The sequence below is a fragment of the Antechinus flavipes genome, chromosome 1, assembly GCF_016432865.1.
Source record: "Antechinus flavipes isolate AdamAnt ecotype Samford, QLD, Australia chromosome 1, AdamAnt_v2, whole genome shotgun sequence".
NCBI classification, from domain to species: Eukaryota; Metazoa; Chordata; class Mammalia; order Dasyuromorphia; family Dasyuridae; genus Antechinus; species Antechinus flavipes.
This window is the reverse complement of record NC_067398.1, coordinates 54,943,199-54,963,566: the sequence shown is the minus strand read 5'-3', so window position 1 is coordinate 54,963,566 and position 20,368 is coordinate 54,943,199. Positions and strand designations below refer to the sequence as shown.

At 36.5% G+C, this 20,368-nt stretch overlaps 1 protein-coding gene across 1 annotated transcript in view; it reads left to right on the top strand.

Moving 5' to 3' along the window:
* The window catches only part of LOC127552447 (netrin-4-like), a 68,250-nt gene that overhangs the window by 1,803 nt on the left and 46,079 nt on the right, over window positions 1–20,368 (top strand). Inside the window, 1 exon segment of the mRNA XM_051982964.1 lies at window positions 16,357–16,892. Within this exon segment, the coding sequence (XP_051838924.1) occupies window positions 16,357–16,892 (536 nt within the window).

The following is a 20,368-nucleotide window of genomic DNA, read 5'->3' as shown; positions in this document are numbered from 1 at the left end:
GTTTAGGAAATGGTAATATTTCTTTCAAGATAAAAACCACAAAATATTCCAAATGAGCTTGATTATCCTTTCAGCCTCCAATACTTTGTTAATATTTTAGTCAATCAATGGGCATTTATTGTATATTTATTGTATACCTGCTTGTGTTCCAAGCACTAAAAATATGAAGAATAGTAAAAGTTTCTGATTTGGAGGAGTTCATGATCCATTAGGGGACACAATGTGCAAATTACTATGCACATACAAGCTAGATACAGGATAAATTGGAAATAATCCACAGAGGGAAGTGCATTTGTTTAGAATAACAAAGTAACACATTATGTACTGGCAAAGCTTGTGAGGATAAACAATAGCTATTTTTATTTTTCTGGGTGTTAGAGAAAGAAAGAGACAGTGAGACAAAGAGCAGAGGGAGACAGAGAGACAGAAAGTTTCATGTAGCCACACAATTACCTCTCTCAGTTTGAATTTCTTTATCTGTGAGATAGAAATAATTTCCCAGCTTCTTTCATAGGATTATTGTGAGAATGGAATTAATGAATGTAAAAGTGTGTTGAAAATTACAAAACTATAGGTATTATATATATATGTATATATATATATATATATATAAATTACTGATAGTAATTATAACACACATACAAGATAATTTATATAATTACTAAAATGCAGGAAATGTTCAGGCATAGTTTACGTTGATTATTTGAAGCAAAACTCTTAATTCAGGAATCAAGGCAGGACACCCTAATAGTTGGCCAGGAATCTAATGACCTAGGTCCTCTCCCTAACTCCTGTCTTCATTTTTGTTTACTTTTTGCCAAGATTAGTTCTCCTTGAACTTCTCAGCTTCACCACCACTTCCTCCCCTCCCCCTTAAATCGCACACTATAGAGACATGTACATTGCAAAAATTATTTAAATTACAGTGACTTTGAGAAAATGGCATGACAAAGTAATGAATGCCAGAGGCAAAGGAAGAAAATTTGTTGGCATTTGACTAAGTCATGGCAGCTCTTTGTCACAACAAGGGAATATTCTCTATCTTCAAAAAGACTGGTTTTGTTAGGATTGGAATGGTTATGATGCTAGTGCCAGATATTGGTAAATCCAGCATCCCTTTTGCCATGGTGTGCTTTGAAATTTGGTCTGGCCTGATAGCTATTCTGGTTCTAGGATAGGATTGAAATTCTGTGTGTGTGTGTGTGTGTGTGTGTGTGTGTGTGTGTGTGTGTGTGTGTCTGTATACTGAAGAGCTGAATTCAAATCCTGCCTCAGACACTTACTATCTGTGAACTTCTGGGCAAGTCACTTAACCTCTGCCTGGCTCAGTTTTCTTATTTGTAAAATGGAGGATCATAATGGCATCTCTCTAGGGATGTTGATGTTGTAAGTTCAAATGAGATCATATTTGAAAATGCTTTGCAAAGTGCATCATAAACTTAGCAATTATTGTTAGTTAGCATCTATCATTTTTTTTTTTTAATCAATGAAGGTCTAATTGGGGAAGGAAGAGCAAGCTTGGGAGGCAGAAACTTTTAGCAACTCTGAAGAAGAGCTAATCTTGTCCAAAAGTAAATAAAGTGCAGACAGTAGTTAGGGATAAGACTTAGGTCACCAGATTCTTGGTCCTATCATTGGTATGGATAGACCAATGGGTTACATGTGACCAAGAATCCCCTCTACAATTTTGATAAAAAGCATCTATTTGAAAACCTTCAATAATAAGGAATCCACTGCCTCCTAAGATTACCTAGTCCATTTGAGAATAGCGTCATTATTGAGAAATTTTTCCTCTTAACTTCCCAGAAATCTGCCCCATCTTCCTCTCCCACCCATTGCCTTTAGTTCTACCCTCCCGGGCCAAGAGCCTGTCTGAATAATGATGGCAATCTTCACTGAATGGATACTTTCTATTATGCCTGAGTACAGTATTAAAAAAAAAAAAGCTATGGAAATTTTAGTGAGAAGATGACTCTGAGTCCATTGTTTGTTTTCTAATGAGAACAAGAGTCTTGCTTGACATCATTATAGCATAACTAGGGGTCTGGCATTGATTATGAAGATGTACTGTGTAAAGAGAAGGGACTTTTACCCTGAGTTTTACAATGAAAACCTGGATTTCTCTGGAAGACTGGTAGAGTTCCAAGGAGGTGATTGGTTTTAGATAAAATCATGGTAGAGCTAGAAGACATGGTAGATATCTTTTAGTTATAGGAGCTTAAAATTTAAAGCTAGAAAGAATTTCAGAGATCATCTGGTCTAATATTATTTTTTTAAAAAATAGTTTCATTTTAATGAATTTTGATATTTTATTGTTTAACATTACATTTTATATTTTATTATATTATAATAGATTATGTAATATCATATAGAGTATATGATACATTATATGATATAATATAATATATTATATCATTAATATATCACATAAACACAACATTATGGTCTATTATATATCATAATATTATATTTTAATACCTTTATTTTTACACTATATGCATTTCCCTTTGTAGCACAAATTTTATTTGTTTTTTTGCTGAGATAATTGGGGTTAAGTGGCTTGCCCAGTCACTAGGAAGTGTTAAGTATATGAGGGCAGATTTGAACTCAGGTCCTTCTGATTTCAAGGCTGGTGTTCTATCCACTGCACCACCTAGCTGCCCTTGTAGCAAAAAGTTTAGAAAACACCAATGAAATCAGCTGAGTATAGTCTTCTACCTCTCTGTTGAAAGCAGGGAAAAGATTTTCTCCCTTCAGGATTGGTCATTATAATGACACAAACTTTATTATTTGTTTTATTATTATTTGCTTATTTTATTATTTGAACTTTTGATTTATATGGTTGTGACCATTGTATATGCTTATTTACATGGTTCTAACTATTTCACTTTGAATGAGCTCATATATCCTACCATGGTTCTCTGATTTCCTAGTTCTTCCAGTACTAGTTTATAGAAAGAAAGATAATATTCCATCTCATTGATGAAACCATTGGTTTAGGCATTCCATGATGATGGACACTTTATGGTTCTTTGCTATAAAAAGTGCTTCTATGAGTATTATATTTAATATGAAACCTTTCTTTCGGCTATCGACCTTTAACTTCTTTATTTTCCAATACCTTCCTGAAATTACTTTGTATGTATTTCATATTCAGTTTAGGTACATGTGTTATATCGCTCCACAGACAGACATACTCAATAAACTCCCATGGCTCTCTATAACCTCCAGGATCAAATATAAAACCTTGTTTGATGTTCAAAGCCCTTTATATCCTGCTCCATTCCACTCCTTACCTCACTTCAACTTTCCAGTTTTCTTACACTTTACACCCTCCCATGTATTCTGCCATCCAATGTCATTAGCCTCTTAGTTGATTCTCCCAGAAGACCCTTCATCTCCAGACTCTGGGCATTTTCTTTAGCTGTTCTTCATGCTTCTACTCCTCATCTCCACTTCCTGGCTTTCCTTGGTTAAGTAAAATCCCATCTTCTTAGGGAAACCTTTCCCAATCTCCCTTAATGCTAGCACCTTCCCTCTGTTGATTATCTCCTAGTTATCCAATCTATTGCCTGTTTGTACATAATTGTTTGTGTGTTGTCTCCTTTAGATTGAGAATCCTTAAGGGTAAATCATTATCTTGTCTTTCTTTGGATCCTCACCACTTAGTATAGTTCCTGGAACATAATAGATACTTAATAAATATTTGTGACTATTTCCCTAAAGAGGAGTTTAAAATTAGGGATCTTTATTTTTGTCTTTTTGTCTCTAGTGCCTGGCACACAGTAGGCACTTAATAAATGTTTATTGAATTGATAGTGAAATTGATAACAAGTGAGGTTCATGTGATTCTTTTAAGAAGGCTCCTTAAGTTTATTTGTGTCCTGGATCTCTGCTGCTGAAGCGGATGGTCCCCTTTTTGGAATAATGTTTTTAAATATATAAAATAAAATATATCAGATTTCAAAGAAAATCAATAATGTTAAAATGCACTTATCAAAATATTTAAAAGCAGGTACAAGGATGTCAAGTTCTTGTTCTATTAAATCACAGATTTAGATCTGGAAAAGATTTTCAATGTCATTCAATCCAGTGCCCAAGTTTCATAGATAAGGATTCTGACTTGCCCAGATAGTAAGTAGGAGACAGGGTTTGAACCTCCTCACTTTGATTCCAAATACAGTAGAATAAGAATCAGAGTCAAGTTCACTGACTGCAGATCCAGGTAATTTTCTAAAGTGCTAATCCGAATTCCTTCATTTGACACATGAAAAAGCTGCATCCCATGGCAGGAAGCGACAGGTCCAGAGTCACCAGGGAATAAGAAGAGCTTGGACTGAGAGAGTAGCCTTGGGATTCTAACTGCAACTTAGTTTCTGCTATATCTTACCCGGAAAGGGAAGTTTGCAACAAATGTTTTAGAGATAAGTACATGTCTATGGTAAGGAGCTGCTTTTCATTGACTGGTTCCAGCTTCCTCTTAAGTTGATCACATAGCACTTTCTCTGATGTCCTCTGTTCCAGTTCAACTGGCCATTTAGTGTTAGTGTTTCTGAGACACGCTATTCCTTCTTTCACTTCCATGGATCTGCACAGGCTGTTTCAAGTACCTGGAATGCTCTTCCTTCCCACATCCAGCTCCTGAATCCCTAGTTCTTTTAAAGGTTTATCTCAAAGGTAACCTTCTTCAAAAGGCCTTTCCTGCTTCTTGAACTTGCCAAAATCCCTTTGTATATATGTATGGATATATGTAATATGTATATATGTATGTCTATATCTGTCTGTCTCTCTGTTAGTTAATCTCTCAGCAGGTGGAGAAAATGCTGCTTATAGTAGCAAAGGGAAATTTCTCACCTGAGTGTTACTTTTATCAAGGAAATTATAGATCTAGTTTCTCTCTCTCTCTCTCTCTCTCTCTCTCTCTCTCTCTCTCTCTTTCTCTCTCTCTCTCTCCTTTCCTCCTTCCCTCCCTTTCTCCTCTTTTTTTCTTTCTCTCTCTCCCCCTCCCCTTCCCTGTCTCTCCCTCTTCCTTTCCCTGTCTCTCCCTTTTTTCTTCTTACTGATCCTCTTTTCCTTTCCCTCTTTCTCTCTCTCCTTTCCCTCTCCCTCTTCCCTTCCTCTGTTCCCCCTCCTCTTTCTCTCCTTTTTTCTCTCCCTCCCTCCTTCCTCTTTATTTCTGTCTCTCTGTCTCTCTCCCTGTTTCTCTGTCTCTGTCTTTCTCTGTCGGTCTTTCTGTCAGTCTCTTTGTCTGTCTCTGTCTCTCTATCTCTCTGTCCTTGTCTCTCTCTCTCCCCTTTTTTCCCTTGCCTCTTCTCTTCCTCTCCCCTTCCCTCCCTCCTCTTATTTCCCTCTCCTGCCCCTCTTTCCCTTTCTCCCTTTCTTTCCTCTCTCTCATCTATAGCTAGTTATATCTGTGCAATATATGTATATGTGGATATGCATATGCATGAATTTATATTTACATACATCTAAATATATAACTATATTTTGAATTTCTTTATCTGTGAAAGGTTGTATTCTGTCCATAGAGTATAAACTTCTTAATCATAGCAACTATTACTTTTGTTGTATTCTCAATGCTTAGCACATAGTAGGTGTTTCAAAAATGCTATGACTTAGGAAAAGGAAAACCAGTTTTATAGCACATCTATACCTTATTACCCTAATAGGTTTTTTTTTAGTTTATTTTTATATTATCATTATGATTTGTGTTTTAAGCTTCCTTGCCATTACCACTGACTCCAAATGGGTATAAATTTAGCCTTCTTACTATTTGCCTTGGATATATCACTAAAACTGTTTGATTAGAACTCAACAATTTTATTATTTTTTTAAATGTACAAGTTAAATTACTTCAAAAAGTTGGAATAGCCTTGCCTCAAAGAGCAATTCCCAGTTTTGATTCTAAAACCACACAAGCTCCAAGAGAATTTGGAAGAGGTTCAGAGGGAAGCTCCTGAGATGCCCCCAGGGATGGATAATGAGGCTCCCTGGAAAAGACTGAAGGAAGTTGATTTAAGATTCTTTGCAAACCTGGAGGGTTAGTTCTGAAAGTGATCTCAAAGGTCAGCAAATCTCAAAATTGGAAGGAACTTTTGAAGGAGAAAACAAAATATTAGAATGGGAATGGGGTCTTAGACCAAAGATATTGAAACAGAAAGGGTCTTTTAAGAACATAAACTGTTGGAGTGGGAAGGAATCTTTGAGGTCCTAAATCCCAATTCCCTCATTTGACAGCAAATAGAATGGTAGTTGAGTCTTGGAAAGGGGGCTCAGCCTTAACCCAGTTCACATAGTATTGTCATGATAGCAGTTTTACTACTTCTTTATATTCCACTGCTTTCTCTAGTTAGACTGTAAGTTCCTTGTGGGCAGAAGACCCATTAGTTTCTCTTATAGTAACCAAACCAAAACTGGATATACTTTAAACCTACAGAAATATAGACTGATTAATAAGAATGAGAGTTCCCATGTTAATAACACAATTTGTATTATTCAGAACAATTCTGTGAGATAGATAATGAAAGATTATTATTTTCTTTTTTGAAGCAATTTACCCAGAATCATACAGTATCCAGACCCAGAAATCACAGGCTTTATGACTTTAGATCCAAGATTTCTCGAGCTATAGTAAGAAGGCTAAATTTATACCCATTTGGAGTCAGTGGCAATGGCAAGAAAGCTTAAAACACAAATCATAATGATTATATAATGTGCCTTCGAATGAAGAAATCAATGGGCCCCACGGGCTTCCCTAGCCAGCAGACGCAGCCATTCAGTGATTCTTTCCACATTTGCCAGAATTTGGGGGCTTTCTATAAACATTCTGAGGCTCAGTGTTTGTGCTCTTTGAGCTCAGTGCTTTCTTTACCTGTAGGTCCTAAAAAGATTTCAGGGTGCTGTACTTGCCTGTCTGCCTACTTCCCGAATTATCTTGAGCCTTCAAGTTTATTCCTGGTCTTGAGTTCCAATTCTGCCTCAACCACTTATTAGCTGTATAATCCTAGATAATTCCTTTGATGTCTCTGGACCTGTTTTTTCAATTATAAAATGAGAGAGGTGAGAGTCAATGATCTTTAAGGTCCCCTGAGCTCTAAATGTGTGATCTAATAACAGTACCAACTCACATTCAGGTAGCCCAAAGATGCTCTCCCCAACAGTGACTGACATTCTACTATGAGCCATTCATAACTTTAGATTTTGAAGGTCTTCCAATGTTCTAAATTCCCCTAGAAGAATAGGGAAAATCAAATACTCCTGGGAAGGTCAAACTTTAAGCCTTGACAGAGGACAGATTGTGACAGAGTTTATATTTATGGATGAGAACTACAGATCGTGGGATCATAAATTTAGAACTGGATAAGACCTTGGAGGTCACATTAGTGCAACCCTATCATTTTACAGATAAGAAAGATGGGAAAAGATTTTCCCAAATACTACATAAGTAGTGAGAGGTAAAACTGGAAAATGAACTCAGGTCCTTTGTCCCAAGTGCAATGTTTATTCTTTGTGTGGGGCTTCCTTCCTGAATTTTACACTTGGAAAGAACAGGGATCAGCTGGCCCAAAGATGCTCAACCTGAGGTCTATGAGCTTGTTGTTTTTAAATATAAATATGTGTGTGTGTGTGTGTGTGTGTGTGTGTGTGTGTTTTGATAATTTGGTATTTTTGTAATTTGTATTTTATTTTTTGCACTTAAAAACGGTTTTCTGAGAAGAGTCCATGGGTTTCTTTGGGCTGTCAAAGGGGTTCATGAGCAAGCAAGATTACGAACTTCTGATTAGGCCACTGACTTTCTTATACAGTTGATTTCTTTGTTCTAAAGTTTTTTTTTTTTTTTTTAGCTAGAACCTTCTATTAGGTAAGGGCATCCTTATTCTGCCTTTACTCCTGTCTTAACCCCAATATTTTCCAGTTACGAGCTTCCTTATTCTCACTTTTTCTGCATCAATTTCTGTTAGGAACTCCTCTTGCTTTTTTGTTTTGTTTTGTTTTGGAGTGAATGAACTTTATGCTAGCTGGTAAGAAAGAAAAAGAAGAAATAATTGGCAATTTCTGTCACTGAAATGTAGCTGGTCTCCTTGCAACTGCATGTTGTGGGATGCCAAGGAATAGTTATTAACCATGGCGGAACTACTAACCAAGTACCTTACGGGCAACTTTTTCATGTGGATCTCAAAGTACTCATTAGTGTTTGTGAATGATGAAATCTTGTGAAATGATGCAAAGCAAAAGTATTTTTTTCATAGTCTTCACTTTCCCTAGGCTTTCCTTCTATTTCTTTTTATTTTAAGAATATGATTCAGGTTTTGAAAGTGGGATATTTAGTCCCCCTGAAGTCAGGAGGACCTGAGCTGAAATCTGGCTTTAGATAATTACTAGTTATGTGACTTTAGACAACTCACTTAACCCTAATTCCCTAAAAAAAGTGGGGTGCTTTGTGTAAATGGGTGGTTGGAAATATCCCTATACCTTTCTGTCAATGAAGTACTGAGAAAAAGGGAATATGGATGTCAATAACTATAGGGCTTGGGGAGGGTATCAGGTTGACTTCTCAAACCAAGGTTAATGACACACCCAAAGTCATACCATTAATCAAATAAGTACAAGTAACTTAGCCGTGGTCTCTAGCACTTTTGCTTGAAGAGAGTTTGATCAATACTTATACTTACCATGGAGTCTGGAGTCTCCTGTACAAGTAACATTTAAGAAAGCTAACATTCCCACAATACTTTACAATTTACGAAATATTTTCCTCACAGCAACCCTGGAAGCAGACTGAATTTTCTGAAGTATTTTTCTAAGCCTAGACAACAAAATAATAAATCAGGTCCAGATTTACATTTCCTCATTTTTCCCCCTGAGGCAATTGGGATTAAGTGATTTGGGGTTAAGTGACAGCTAGTAAATGTGGTCAGATTTGAACTCAGGTCCTCCTTACTTCAGGGCTGGTGCTCTGTCCACTCTGCCATCTAGTTGCCCCTACATTTCCTCATTTCTGAGGCACAAATGCTGACAGTGAAAATTTAACAAGGAATGAGCTGGTTCTATCACACCCTTGCGAGTAAAGTAGAGAATGCAAGGATCACCCTTATTGTTATGGATAGGTTAAGTAGTTTGCACTGGGGAGGGCAGGGGTAATGGGAGGAGATGGAGGATGAGGACAGACTTTGTGTGAGGGTCATGTGGCATTTAACCTGAAGAAAGTTTAAAGAGGTAGTCATGTGGAAAGAGTTTGTTCTAGGTTTGGTGACCCAATGTTCTTCCCACCAGACACGGTCTTCCAATTTAACTCAACAGACGTTTGCAGATCACCTACTCTGTGCTTCACCCTCTTGTGGATTCTTTGGGAATGTAGAAAGGAAGTCAAAACTTCCTACATACAACTCAGAGGTCCTTGTGAACTTGAGAGGTGAGATTGGGACAATTGAAGAGAAATGTTACAAGAAGCATCCTTCATAGGTTCATAAATATAGAGCTGGAAGGGACCTCTGAAGACCACAAAATCCAACTCATTTGACAGGTGAGGAAACTGAAGACTATAAAGATCAAGTGATTTATTTAAGGTCTCCTAAATAGCAAGCATCAGAGGCAGCATTATCAGACACCAAAGTCTGGGCTTGTTCTACTATGACAAGTTAGTGTCCTAACCTGAGATATAGACAAGAACTATGGGGAAGAGAAAGGGGAAAGGCCATTCTAGGGCTGGCTATCAGAGGATTCATCAAGTCTTATATTTGAGGTTAAAAAACAACAACAAAAACCCCCCCATAGATTCACATACTTAAGATGGAGTAAATGTGGATAAATAGTGATTCATCGAAAAAGATCTGGGGGTTTTAGTAGACTACAAGAATGATAAGAGACAAGAATATGAAAAATCAGGCAAGAAAGCTTATGCTGCCTTCATACACTATCACTGAACTGTGACCTGATCTTAGATCATACCTGCAGCATTGTGTTCAGTCCTGAATACCACATTTTAGGTTGGACATTGGTAAACTGGGTGGCATCCCGAAGAGAGTAGTCAGTGTGGGAAAGGGACTCAGATTCATGTAACGTGAGAGTCTAGAGACAGAACTGGGGATAAATCTTGGAAAAGATGAGACATATAGTGTTGTTGTTACTGTAGAAATTGTTCTCCTTGTTCTGCTGATTTAATTCTTTATCAGTTTCTAAAATTCTTCAAAGCTGTTTTTTACAATTTTGATATTATATTATAAATTGCTTTTCTGGTTCTGTTCACTTCACTTATCAGTTGATACAAAAGTTTTCAGGTTTCTCTGAAATGATCCCCTTCCTCATTTCTTAAATCACTGAAGTATTCCATCACATTCATAAACTACAACTTATTCAACTATTCCTTCACAAATGACTTTTGAAAGATGTAAGCTCTTATTACCACAACTCATCTGTGATTCTGGAAGAGCAGTAATGATAAACATGTTATCTGCCTCCTGTCCAAGATGTGATAGATTTAGGGTGCAGCATGATTCATGATATATATGCATATATGTTATATTATGTATTACATATACAATGCAATAATTTGCACACACCTATACATATATATACATACATGCATATGACAATATATTCCTATATTTGTGTGTGTTTATGTAGCCTTGGGGGAGGGGAGATTTGTTTTGCTTGACTATGCATATTTAATTTTTTTCTTTTTTTTTTAATTTAGTGAGGGAAAGAAAGAGAAAAACAGACTTCTGTTCATTATTAAAAACTGAGATTGAGAGGTTGCTACAAATGCAGAATAATGCATTCACTAAGCAATCTGATATAGATTATACATATACACATTTCCATATTAGTTATGTTATGAAGGAAAAAGAACAAAAGGGAAAAAATCATATACAAAAAAGTGAAAATATTATGCTGTAGTTCATATTCACAGTCCTTAGTTCTTTCTCTAGATGTGCATCATATTTCCCATAATGAGTCTTTTGGAATTGTCTTGTGTTATTATATTGCTGAGAAGAGCTAAATCAAAGTTGATCATAGCACAATGTTGCTGTTACTGTGTACAATGTACTTTCTGCTCACTTTACTCATCATCAACTCGTAAGTCTTTCCAGATTTTTCTGAAATTTGCCTGATGAGCAGCTACAATGGTATTCCATTCCTTTCATATATTACAACTCATTTAGCCATTTCCCAAGTAATGTGCATTCCCTTTATTTCCAATTCTTTGCCAGCACAAAATGAGCTCCTAGAAATATTTGTGTATAAGTAAGTCCTTTTCCCCTTTTTTATGATCTGTTTGGGATACAGACATAGTAGTGGTATTTCTGGGTCAAATATTTTATAGCCCTTTGGGCGTAATTCTAAATTGCTCTCCAGAATGGCTAGATCAGTATACAATTTCACCAACAGTGCTTTAGTGTCTCGATTTTCTCATATTCTCTCCAATATTTATCATTGCCCCCTCTTTTTTCTGTCACATTAGCCAATCTGATAGGTGTAAATGGCATCTCAAAGTTGTTTTAATTTCTATTTCATAAATTTAACTCAGTCCTCTATATATTTGAGAAATGAGACCTTTATTAGAAATGCTTGCTATAAAAATCATTTCTCATCTTTCTGCTTTCCTTTTAGTCTTGGTTGCATTGGTTTTGTTTGTGCAAAAGCTTTTTAATTTAAGGTAATCAAAATTATCCATTTTATATTTCATAGTGTTATCTGTCTCTTATGTAGTCCTAAATTCTTCCCTTATCCATAGATGTGACAAGTAAACTATTCTTTGGTCTCCTAATTTGCTTATGATATTATCCTTTATGTGCAACTCATGTACCATTGTGACCTTATCTTGGTATTCAGCGTGAGATGCTGACCTAACTTCTACTATATAGTTTTCAATTTTTCCCAGTAGTTTTTGTAAAATAATGAGTTTTTGTTCCCCAAACTTGGATCTTTGGGTTTATCAGACATGAAATGACTGTGGTTATTTACTATAATGTAATTTGTACTTAATCTATTCCACCCTCAATCTAATCCACTACTGTGTTTCTTAGCCAGTGACAGATTGTTTTGACAATGACCACTTTATAATATAGTTTGAGATCTGGTACTGCTAGACCATTTTCTTTCACATTTTTAAAATTGATTCCCTTGATATCCTTGAGCTTTTGTTCTTACAGATTTTTTTTTATCTTTTTAAGCTCTATAAAATAATTTTGGGTAGTTTGATTGGTGTGACACTGAATAATCAAATTAATTTAGGTAGATTATCCTTTTTATTGGCTGTCTACCCATGAGAAATTGATATTTTCAAATTATGTGGATCTGACTTTATTTGTGTGAAATGTCTTGTAATTGTGTTCCTATAGTTTTGGGGTTTTTCTTGGCAGTTGGACTCCTATTATTTTAAATGGAATTTCTCTTTTTATCTCTTGCTGCTGGACTTTGTTAGTAAAAAAAAATTCTTCTTGCAACTTTGTTAAAGTTATTAATAATTTCAAATAGCTTTTTAGTTGATTTTCTAGTATTTTCTAAATACACTATCATCTCATCTGCAAAGAAGGATCATTTTGCATTCTCATTGCCTATTGTAATTAATTTCATTTTTTTCTTAATGCTAACATTTCTAATATAATATTGAATAATAGTGGTAATAATGGCATCTTCATTTCACCCCTGATTTGGTTGGAAATGCTTCTAGCTTATCCCCATTACAACCAGTGCTTACTGGTGGTTTTAAATAGATGCTATTCATCATTTTAAGGGAAAGTGCATTTATTCTGATTTTTTCTAGTGTTTTTTTTAATAACTTTTTATTGATAGAACGCATACCAGGGTAATTTTTTACAGCATTATCCCTTGCATTCACTTCTGTTCTGATTTTTCCCCTCCCTCCCTCCACCCCTTCCCCCAGATGGCAAGCAGTCCTTTACATGTTGAATGGGTTGCAGTATATCCTAGATACAATATATGTGTGCAGAACCGAACAGTTTTCTTGTTGCACAGGGAGAATTGAATTCAGAAGGTATAAATAACCGGGAAGAAAAACAAAAATGCAAGCAGTTTATATTCATTTCCCAGTGTTCTTTCTCTGGGTGTAGCTGCTTCTGTCCATCTTTGATCAATTAAGGCTCTCTTTATCGAAGAGATCCACTTCCATCTTTTTCCTAGTGTTTTAATAGGAATGGGTATTTGGTATTTTGTCAAAGGCTTTTTCTGCATATATTGAGATAATCATATGATTTTTGTTGGTTTTATTATTGATATTTCAATTATGCTAACCATTCTTCTAATATTGAACCAGTCTTGCATTCCTGGTATAATCCCACCTGATCATATTGTATTATGCTAGTGTTAAATTGCTATAATTTTTTGGCTAATGTTTTATTTAAATTTTTTTATCAATATTCATTAGGGAAATCTATCTCTGCATAATTTATATAGTAATGAAATTAATTGTTCTTTAAATGTTTGGTAGAATTTATTTGTAAATCCATCTGGACCAAGAGATTTTTTTCTTAGGAAGTTTAATGATGACTTGTTCAATTTCAATATTTTATTTTCTCTTCTGCTAATCTGGACGATTTATATTTTTCTAAATATTCATCCATTCACTCAAATTTTCAGATTTATTGGCATGTAGTTGGGCAAAATAGTTCTAATCATTGTTTAAATTTTCTCTTCATTGGTGGTGAATTCACCCTTTTCATTTTTGATACTGGTAATTTTGGTTTCTTCTTTCTTTTTAAAAATCATATTAACCAAAGGTTTATCTTTATTATTAGTTTTTTCTTTAATTTTATTTATTAATTCAATAGTTTTCTTTAAATTTTATTAATCTCTCCTTTGATTTTAAGAATTTCTAATTTAGTGTTTAATTGAGGGTTTTTAATTCATTCTTTTTCTAGATTTTAAAAATTGCATACCCAGTTCATTGATCCACTCTTTAGTTTTTCATGGAAGCATTTAGAGATATAAAATTTTCCCTACGTATTGCTCTAGTTGTATCCCATAAATGTTGGTCTATTGTCTTATTTTTGTCATTCTTTTTGATGAAATTATTATTTCTGTGATTTGTTGTTTGAGCCGCTCATTTTTGGTTTCCAATTAATTTTTGATTTATCTTTCCATGGCTCTTTATTACATGTACTTTCGATAGCATCATGATCTGAAAAGCATACATGTAATATTTCTGCCTTTCTGTATTCAATTTTAGCTAAAATTATTATATTATTAATTTTATTTAGTGACAGGAAACCTATCACAATGTGGGCATAATCTGTAAATATTTGTAATATAAAACAAAACATATCAAGAAAACCTTTGAAAATCATTTTAATAAAGAAGATAAGATTTAGGAATATAGATGTGTTAGTTGCATTTGAGTAGCTGAAGAGCCATCCTGTGGAAAGAAGATGAGACTTTTTCCATATGTCCCCATAAGGTAGGACTGGGAACAGTTGGATAGAATTTGAAGAAAGGTGGATTTTAGTTCCTGGTCCTTAGAGCTGCCCCAGCGTAGAATGGGCTGCCTGGGAGATAGCAGGCTCCCCTTTACTGGAGGTCTTCAAGCAAAGACTGGAGGGCCACTTGTTGGTGATATTTAATAAATACTGATTGAATGAATAAATGAATGAATGATTTGGAGTCAAAAGATCTGGCTTCAAGTCCCAGCTCTGACACCTATTATCTGTGGAATCCTGCAGAATCCATTTAATCTCTTTATAAAATGGTAGGAGTGTAAAATCACCCTCTCTGCCTTAGAAGGCTGTTGCAAGGGAAGTATTCTGTAAAATGTGAAGTGGCATGGATGTCAGCTCTTATTAGTAAATGTATTAGTTGGGCAGGATTTCAACAAATTCTTGTTTAGACTTGATTTCCCACCTAAATTCTTTTCAACTCTGGGATTTTGTGGAATTGAACTTAAACTGGACTTTGAAGGATAGATGGGATTTGAGGAGACAAAAAGAAGGGACAATGATGTTCCAGACATAGGAAAAACTGAGTAAAGGCACAGAAGAAGGAATACAAGGGAAGAAGGGAAAGGATTGGAATAATAATGATGGATAAGATTATGAAGGATATCAAATGCCAATCAGAGGAATTTGGACTTGACATTGGAGATTTAGTGAAATTGGGAAATTAGCAATTTGAACCTGACCTTATTAATCTTTCTTCCCTTCCATCCCACCTTTAGGCTCCCCCTTCCCTGCCCCTATCCAAATTAAACAACAAATAAGAGAAATAATCAATAATGTCATCAAAAAGAATGACAATAATGAGACAGTATACCAAAATTTATGGGAGTCAGACAAAGCAGTACTTAGGGAAATTTTATATCTCTAAATGCTTACATAAAAAAGAAAAAGAACAGATCAATGAACTGGGCATGCGATTTTAAAAATCTAGAAAAAGAATAAAATTTAAAACCCAAATTAAATATTAAATTAGAAATTCTTAAAATCAAAGGAGAGATTAACAAAATTGAAAGAAAACTATTGAACTAAATAAAATTAAAGATTTTGCCTTCTGCCTTCTTCCATTTTGTGTGAACATTGGTCCATGGGCTGCTTCTCCCAAAGGGTTTGTACCTTCAATATCTTCTCTTAAGAACAGCTCTACACCTGAAGAAGGGATGTTCAGTCAGCTTAGTGACTTGTTCCAGGTGTTTAATTGGGGATTTTAAATTTGTTCTTTTTCTAGATTTTTTTAATTGCATGCTCAATTCATGGATTCGTTCTTTTTTTTTTTTTTTTTCATGTAAGCATTTAGAGATATAAAATTTTCCCTAAGCACTGATGTGGCTGCATCCCATAAATTTTGGTATGTTGTCTCATTATTGTCATTCTCTTTGATGAAATTATTGTTGGCAGAAAGACCTTCTTTGACAACCTAAGACAGGCCGAGAACATTTGCAAGTTCAAAAGTAACAAAGACAGTTTGGAGCTCTCAGGAGATGGGGCATGGGGTAGGTCCTGAATCAGGAAGGAGAAGAACATTTGGGTTCGAGGGAGAAGATCTTGGTTCTGGATACAGCTTGGTGATTTTGCTGATTACTCTCTGGATGACCCTAGTCAAGTGTCCTTTGGTCTTGGTTTTCTCCTCTATTATTTATAAAGGTTGATTAGATAATTTCTAATTCTAATTTCTAAAAATTACATCTCTATCATTCTAGCTTATAATATTTTGTGTTCTTTTAAGTTCTTGTATTCTATAATACTTTAAAAGTAATATATATAAATATAATATGTAAAGAAAATAAAAGGGAATAAGAAGATGGAAAAATATTTATGGGTGTGAAGGATATGAGCAGGGAAGAAGTAACTTGAGACTACTAAATCTGACCTTTTTTTTGGGGGGGTGATGTTTGTGTTGCACATCCAGGGAAATTCCATACCTTTCGCTGTGACCACCATGCCTGCAACCCACCCGTGGGGAACCTTGCTACAGGCAGGACCCCTATCACATTCACTACCTGCGGAGAGAGTGGTACAGAGCTCTCCTGTTCCTATGTGGATCAGCCTGCTCTCCCTTCCAACACCTTGAATTGTGGTCATCTTCAATGCACCAAGTGTAACGCTCAGCAACCCAACAATTCCCATCCACCATCCTCCATGACAGACGACGTCTTTATTGCTCCTGGCACCTGGTGGCAGTCAGCTCCAGGTATCTCACGAGAAGAGATTCGCTTGGACTTTGAGACAGAGTTCTACCTGACTCATGTCATCGTGGTCTTCAAATCTCCCCGGCCAGCTGCCATGATCTTGGAGCGTTCACAGGATGGTGGACATACTTGGAGGCCTTATAAATATTTTGCCACTAACTGCACAGCCACTTTTGGGCTTCAAGATGACCTCATTGAAGAAGGCTCACTTTGTACATCTAGGTATTCGGATGCTATTCCTTGTACCAGAGGTGAGGTAAGTACTTCATCTATTAGTCTGATGCTTAAAGCCCTCTATAATCTGGTCCCAGTGAACCTCTCACCTTCTACCTCCAGTAAATCTGGTATCCTCAGACTTGGTCTCTTGTTCTACCTCCCCTCCTTTGCTGATGTTTCTTCCAACAGGATCTTTCCTCACCACACACAAATTCATCTCTAAACCCATCTTCTACAACCATTCTATAAGGTCCAATTTCTTCTTGATCATTTCTTCCATCACTTCTGCTCTCATTGGGCTGACTTGCTTTCCTTTGCACTTCTATTTCACTGAAGGCTTATGAGGCTCACAAATTCAGTTAGGTGGTTGCTTTTAGCACTTCACCAATGAATTCAAAGCTTTGTCTCTCTCCTCAAAGATTTGTAAATCCAAGCCCATATTCAACGAAAAAAAGAGTTAGAAACTCTTGACGCATAACTGAATTTAGTTTAAGTGAGCATCCTTTTGATCTGATTTTGTGAGAGGTATTGTGCTATGATGGGCAAATAAAAGATGCTTAATATCCTTTGTCTGTAGCATCAATTTGACATTTATGAAGTGATATTAAATGAATAAATGAATGATAGAGCATTGATTAAATTTTTATTTTAAATATGCATTAAATATATATTTTATATATATTATTAAATATTTATTATATGTCAGGCATCCTCATAATAATAATTATAGCACTTATATAGCTCTTGAAAATTTGGGCAACTGAAAAAGACAGAGATTAGATGACTTGTCCTGAGTCACACAGCTAGTAAGTATCTGAGACTGGATTTAAACTCAAATCATCCTGATTACAAGCCCAGAAATCTGTAATTTTCTGACTATCACAAAGTTACTCGGGGCCAATTCTGGGCTACATTATAAAGTCCAGGAGGTCTGTCTTGCAGGTCCCTCCAGACCTTTTTTCCCTGTTCTCTTTCTCCTCCTTTAGTATGTCCTTGCTCATCAAATCCATTGAGGTTTTCCATGTAAGCCACCCTCTGTAAGAGTATCCAGCCCTTAAATCATTTTTTCCCCTCTCTCCTCATTGAGGTACTCACCTGCTCTGCTAGGTTGCAGAGGTTGGACAACTATTCATCATGATTCTGGACAATGGGCTTGACTAATTTTCACTAAAATGTGGCTAGTAGATTATGATCTAAAGAATTCGTTGACTCTTAATATTGGGCTTTTCAACATGTTACCCCAAAGATGTGCTTCTAATAGGGAAATTTGGAGCCATCTGATGGACTTGCTCTTTATATTTGTTCATTTGGAGTGTTTTGTCTGTGAAACTGATTTTTAGGTAATAAGTGTTCATTGGATAACTTCCTAGGATTATATTATCATTGCATAACCTCGGTTCATAAAATTGAAAAGATGTCAGAGACGATTTAATCTTACTTATGTAGAACCAGGGATCACCTTCTTCAACTTCTAAGATAGGCTCTTAGACCAGAAGGCTTTCATTTAGGAAGAACCCACTTCTCTTCTCCCCAAACAAAACATCTCTAGTTCCTTCAAATGATCCCTTTCCAGCATAATCTCAAAGCCCTTTGCCATTCTGGTGCTGAATATTCCCCAGCCTCTCTATATGCATTTCCTAAAATGTGCCACCAGTATCCCACGTATGGTCTGGCCAGGGCAGAAGACAGTAGACCAATTCTCTCTCTAGTCTTGGATACCTGGCCTGATACTTCCATGTCTTATTGTTAACCCATTGAGCATTCAATCTACTAAAATCCCCAAATCTTTTATATACAAACTGAAAATTTCCTCCTCTTTCTCCTCCTTCTTTTGTTGCTGCTGTTGCTGCTGTACTGCTTCTACTTCTGCTTCTTCTGCTACTATTTCCTCCTCTTCCTCCTCTTCCTTTTTCTCCCTCAGCATCAAAGCTGTCTTTCTGCCAGCCTGGTTCCTGGTTCCAAGAATCAAAGTTGAGCTCACCAACTTAATAGTTTCCAGGTTCTGCTCTTCCCTTTTTTGTGAATTGAGACATTTACTCTCTTCCAGTCTTGCTCCCCAAGATTTTTGACTCAGCACTTTGCTAATCACCAACCCCCTGTTACCCTGTGTAGCCCTGGTGACTTGAACTCATCAAACGCAACCAAGGGTTCTCTTATTATCATTCTGAAGACTCACTTTGAGTTTCAACTCCCTACTAAGCATTTTTTGCTTTGTTCTTTTTTTGCCTGAAGACCATTCTCTTTGGCAAAGAAAATGGAGAGAAAATGAGCTGAGTGATTTGGACTTACCTCTATTATCCTTTTGCCTCCTTTTCCTGGGAAAGCTGAAAACTAAAAGCTGTTTGTGGCCCACAGTATCCACTGCCAGCCTGAGCTCTTTCTATGTCTAATATGAACAATCTATTTCCTTCCCAAGATGCAAAACTCTGCTTTCCTTTGAGTATTTATCTTTGCTAACCCAGTTCTCTTCCACCTTCACAATTTACTTTGCCTAGAAATCCTAGAGACAGGTATATGGTATAGTGGATCAGACATAGATCTGAAGTCAGGAAAACCGGAGTTCAAATTCAGTCTCAGACATTCTCTCAGTGTGTGACCCTGAGTAAGACTTCTTTGCTCTGTTTGACTCAGTTTCCTCATCTGTAAAGCAAGGAAAATCATAGTGCCTATCTCTGAGTTGTTGTAAGGATCAAATGAGATTATGTTTGTAATTTCAAGCCCCACATAAATGCCAGTTATTAGGGTCATGTACACTTGTCAGAGCTGAGGTATGAATCTACTATATCATTTTGTTGCTGTTCATCATCTCAGCCTGTCCAACTCTGTGTGCCTTTATCCATGGTTTTCTTGGCAAAGATAGTGGAGTGGTTTGCCTCTTCCTTCTACAGTGTGTCTATTTTACTTATGAGGAAACTGAGGCAAACCAGGAGCTAAGTGACTTGTCCAGGGTCACCCAGCTAGCCAGTGTCTGAGGCTGAATTTGAACTCAGATCTTTCGATTCGAGGTCGGGTGCTCTGTTCACTGCAGCTGCCACTCCAAGAAGAGGAGCACCAAAAGATACTATGGAAAGGTGTCAGGAGCAAGGAGGGATAGGGGCCAGGAGAAGGGGGGCAGAGGTGGGATGGGACAGACCAGTAACAAGCAGGAGGGTGGGAGCACTTGCCAACATCAAGGAAGTTCAGACACTGAAGCAATTTCCTGCCTCAGTTCCTAGATTCTATATGGGTGGGAAAAGGGAGGAGGAGGAGGGAAGAAGGAGAAGGGGAGGAATCAGTCCTACCAAAGCTACTCTCCATATGGAAAACCCTTGGTATAAATGGGGACTCCATGGGCAAAACATGTGGACCAGTTCTAATCAAGTACATCTGACACCCAGACCCACTATGAGACCAGAACAGTATAATTCCAGGTGGGGTCATTTACCTGAGGCAGCACAGGTAAGCCCAGGAAGAGCCATCCTTTCTGCCCCCCTTTTCTGTGAACCAGTCAGAGGATCTTGCCCAGCAGGTCTGAGC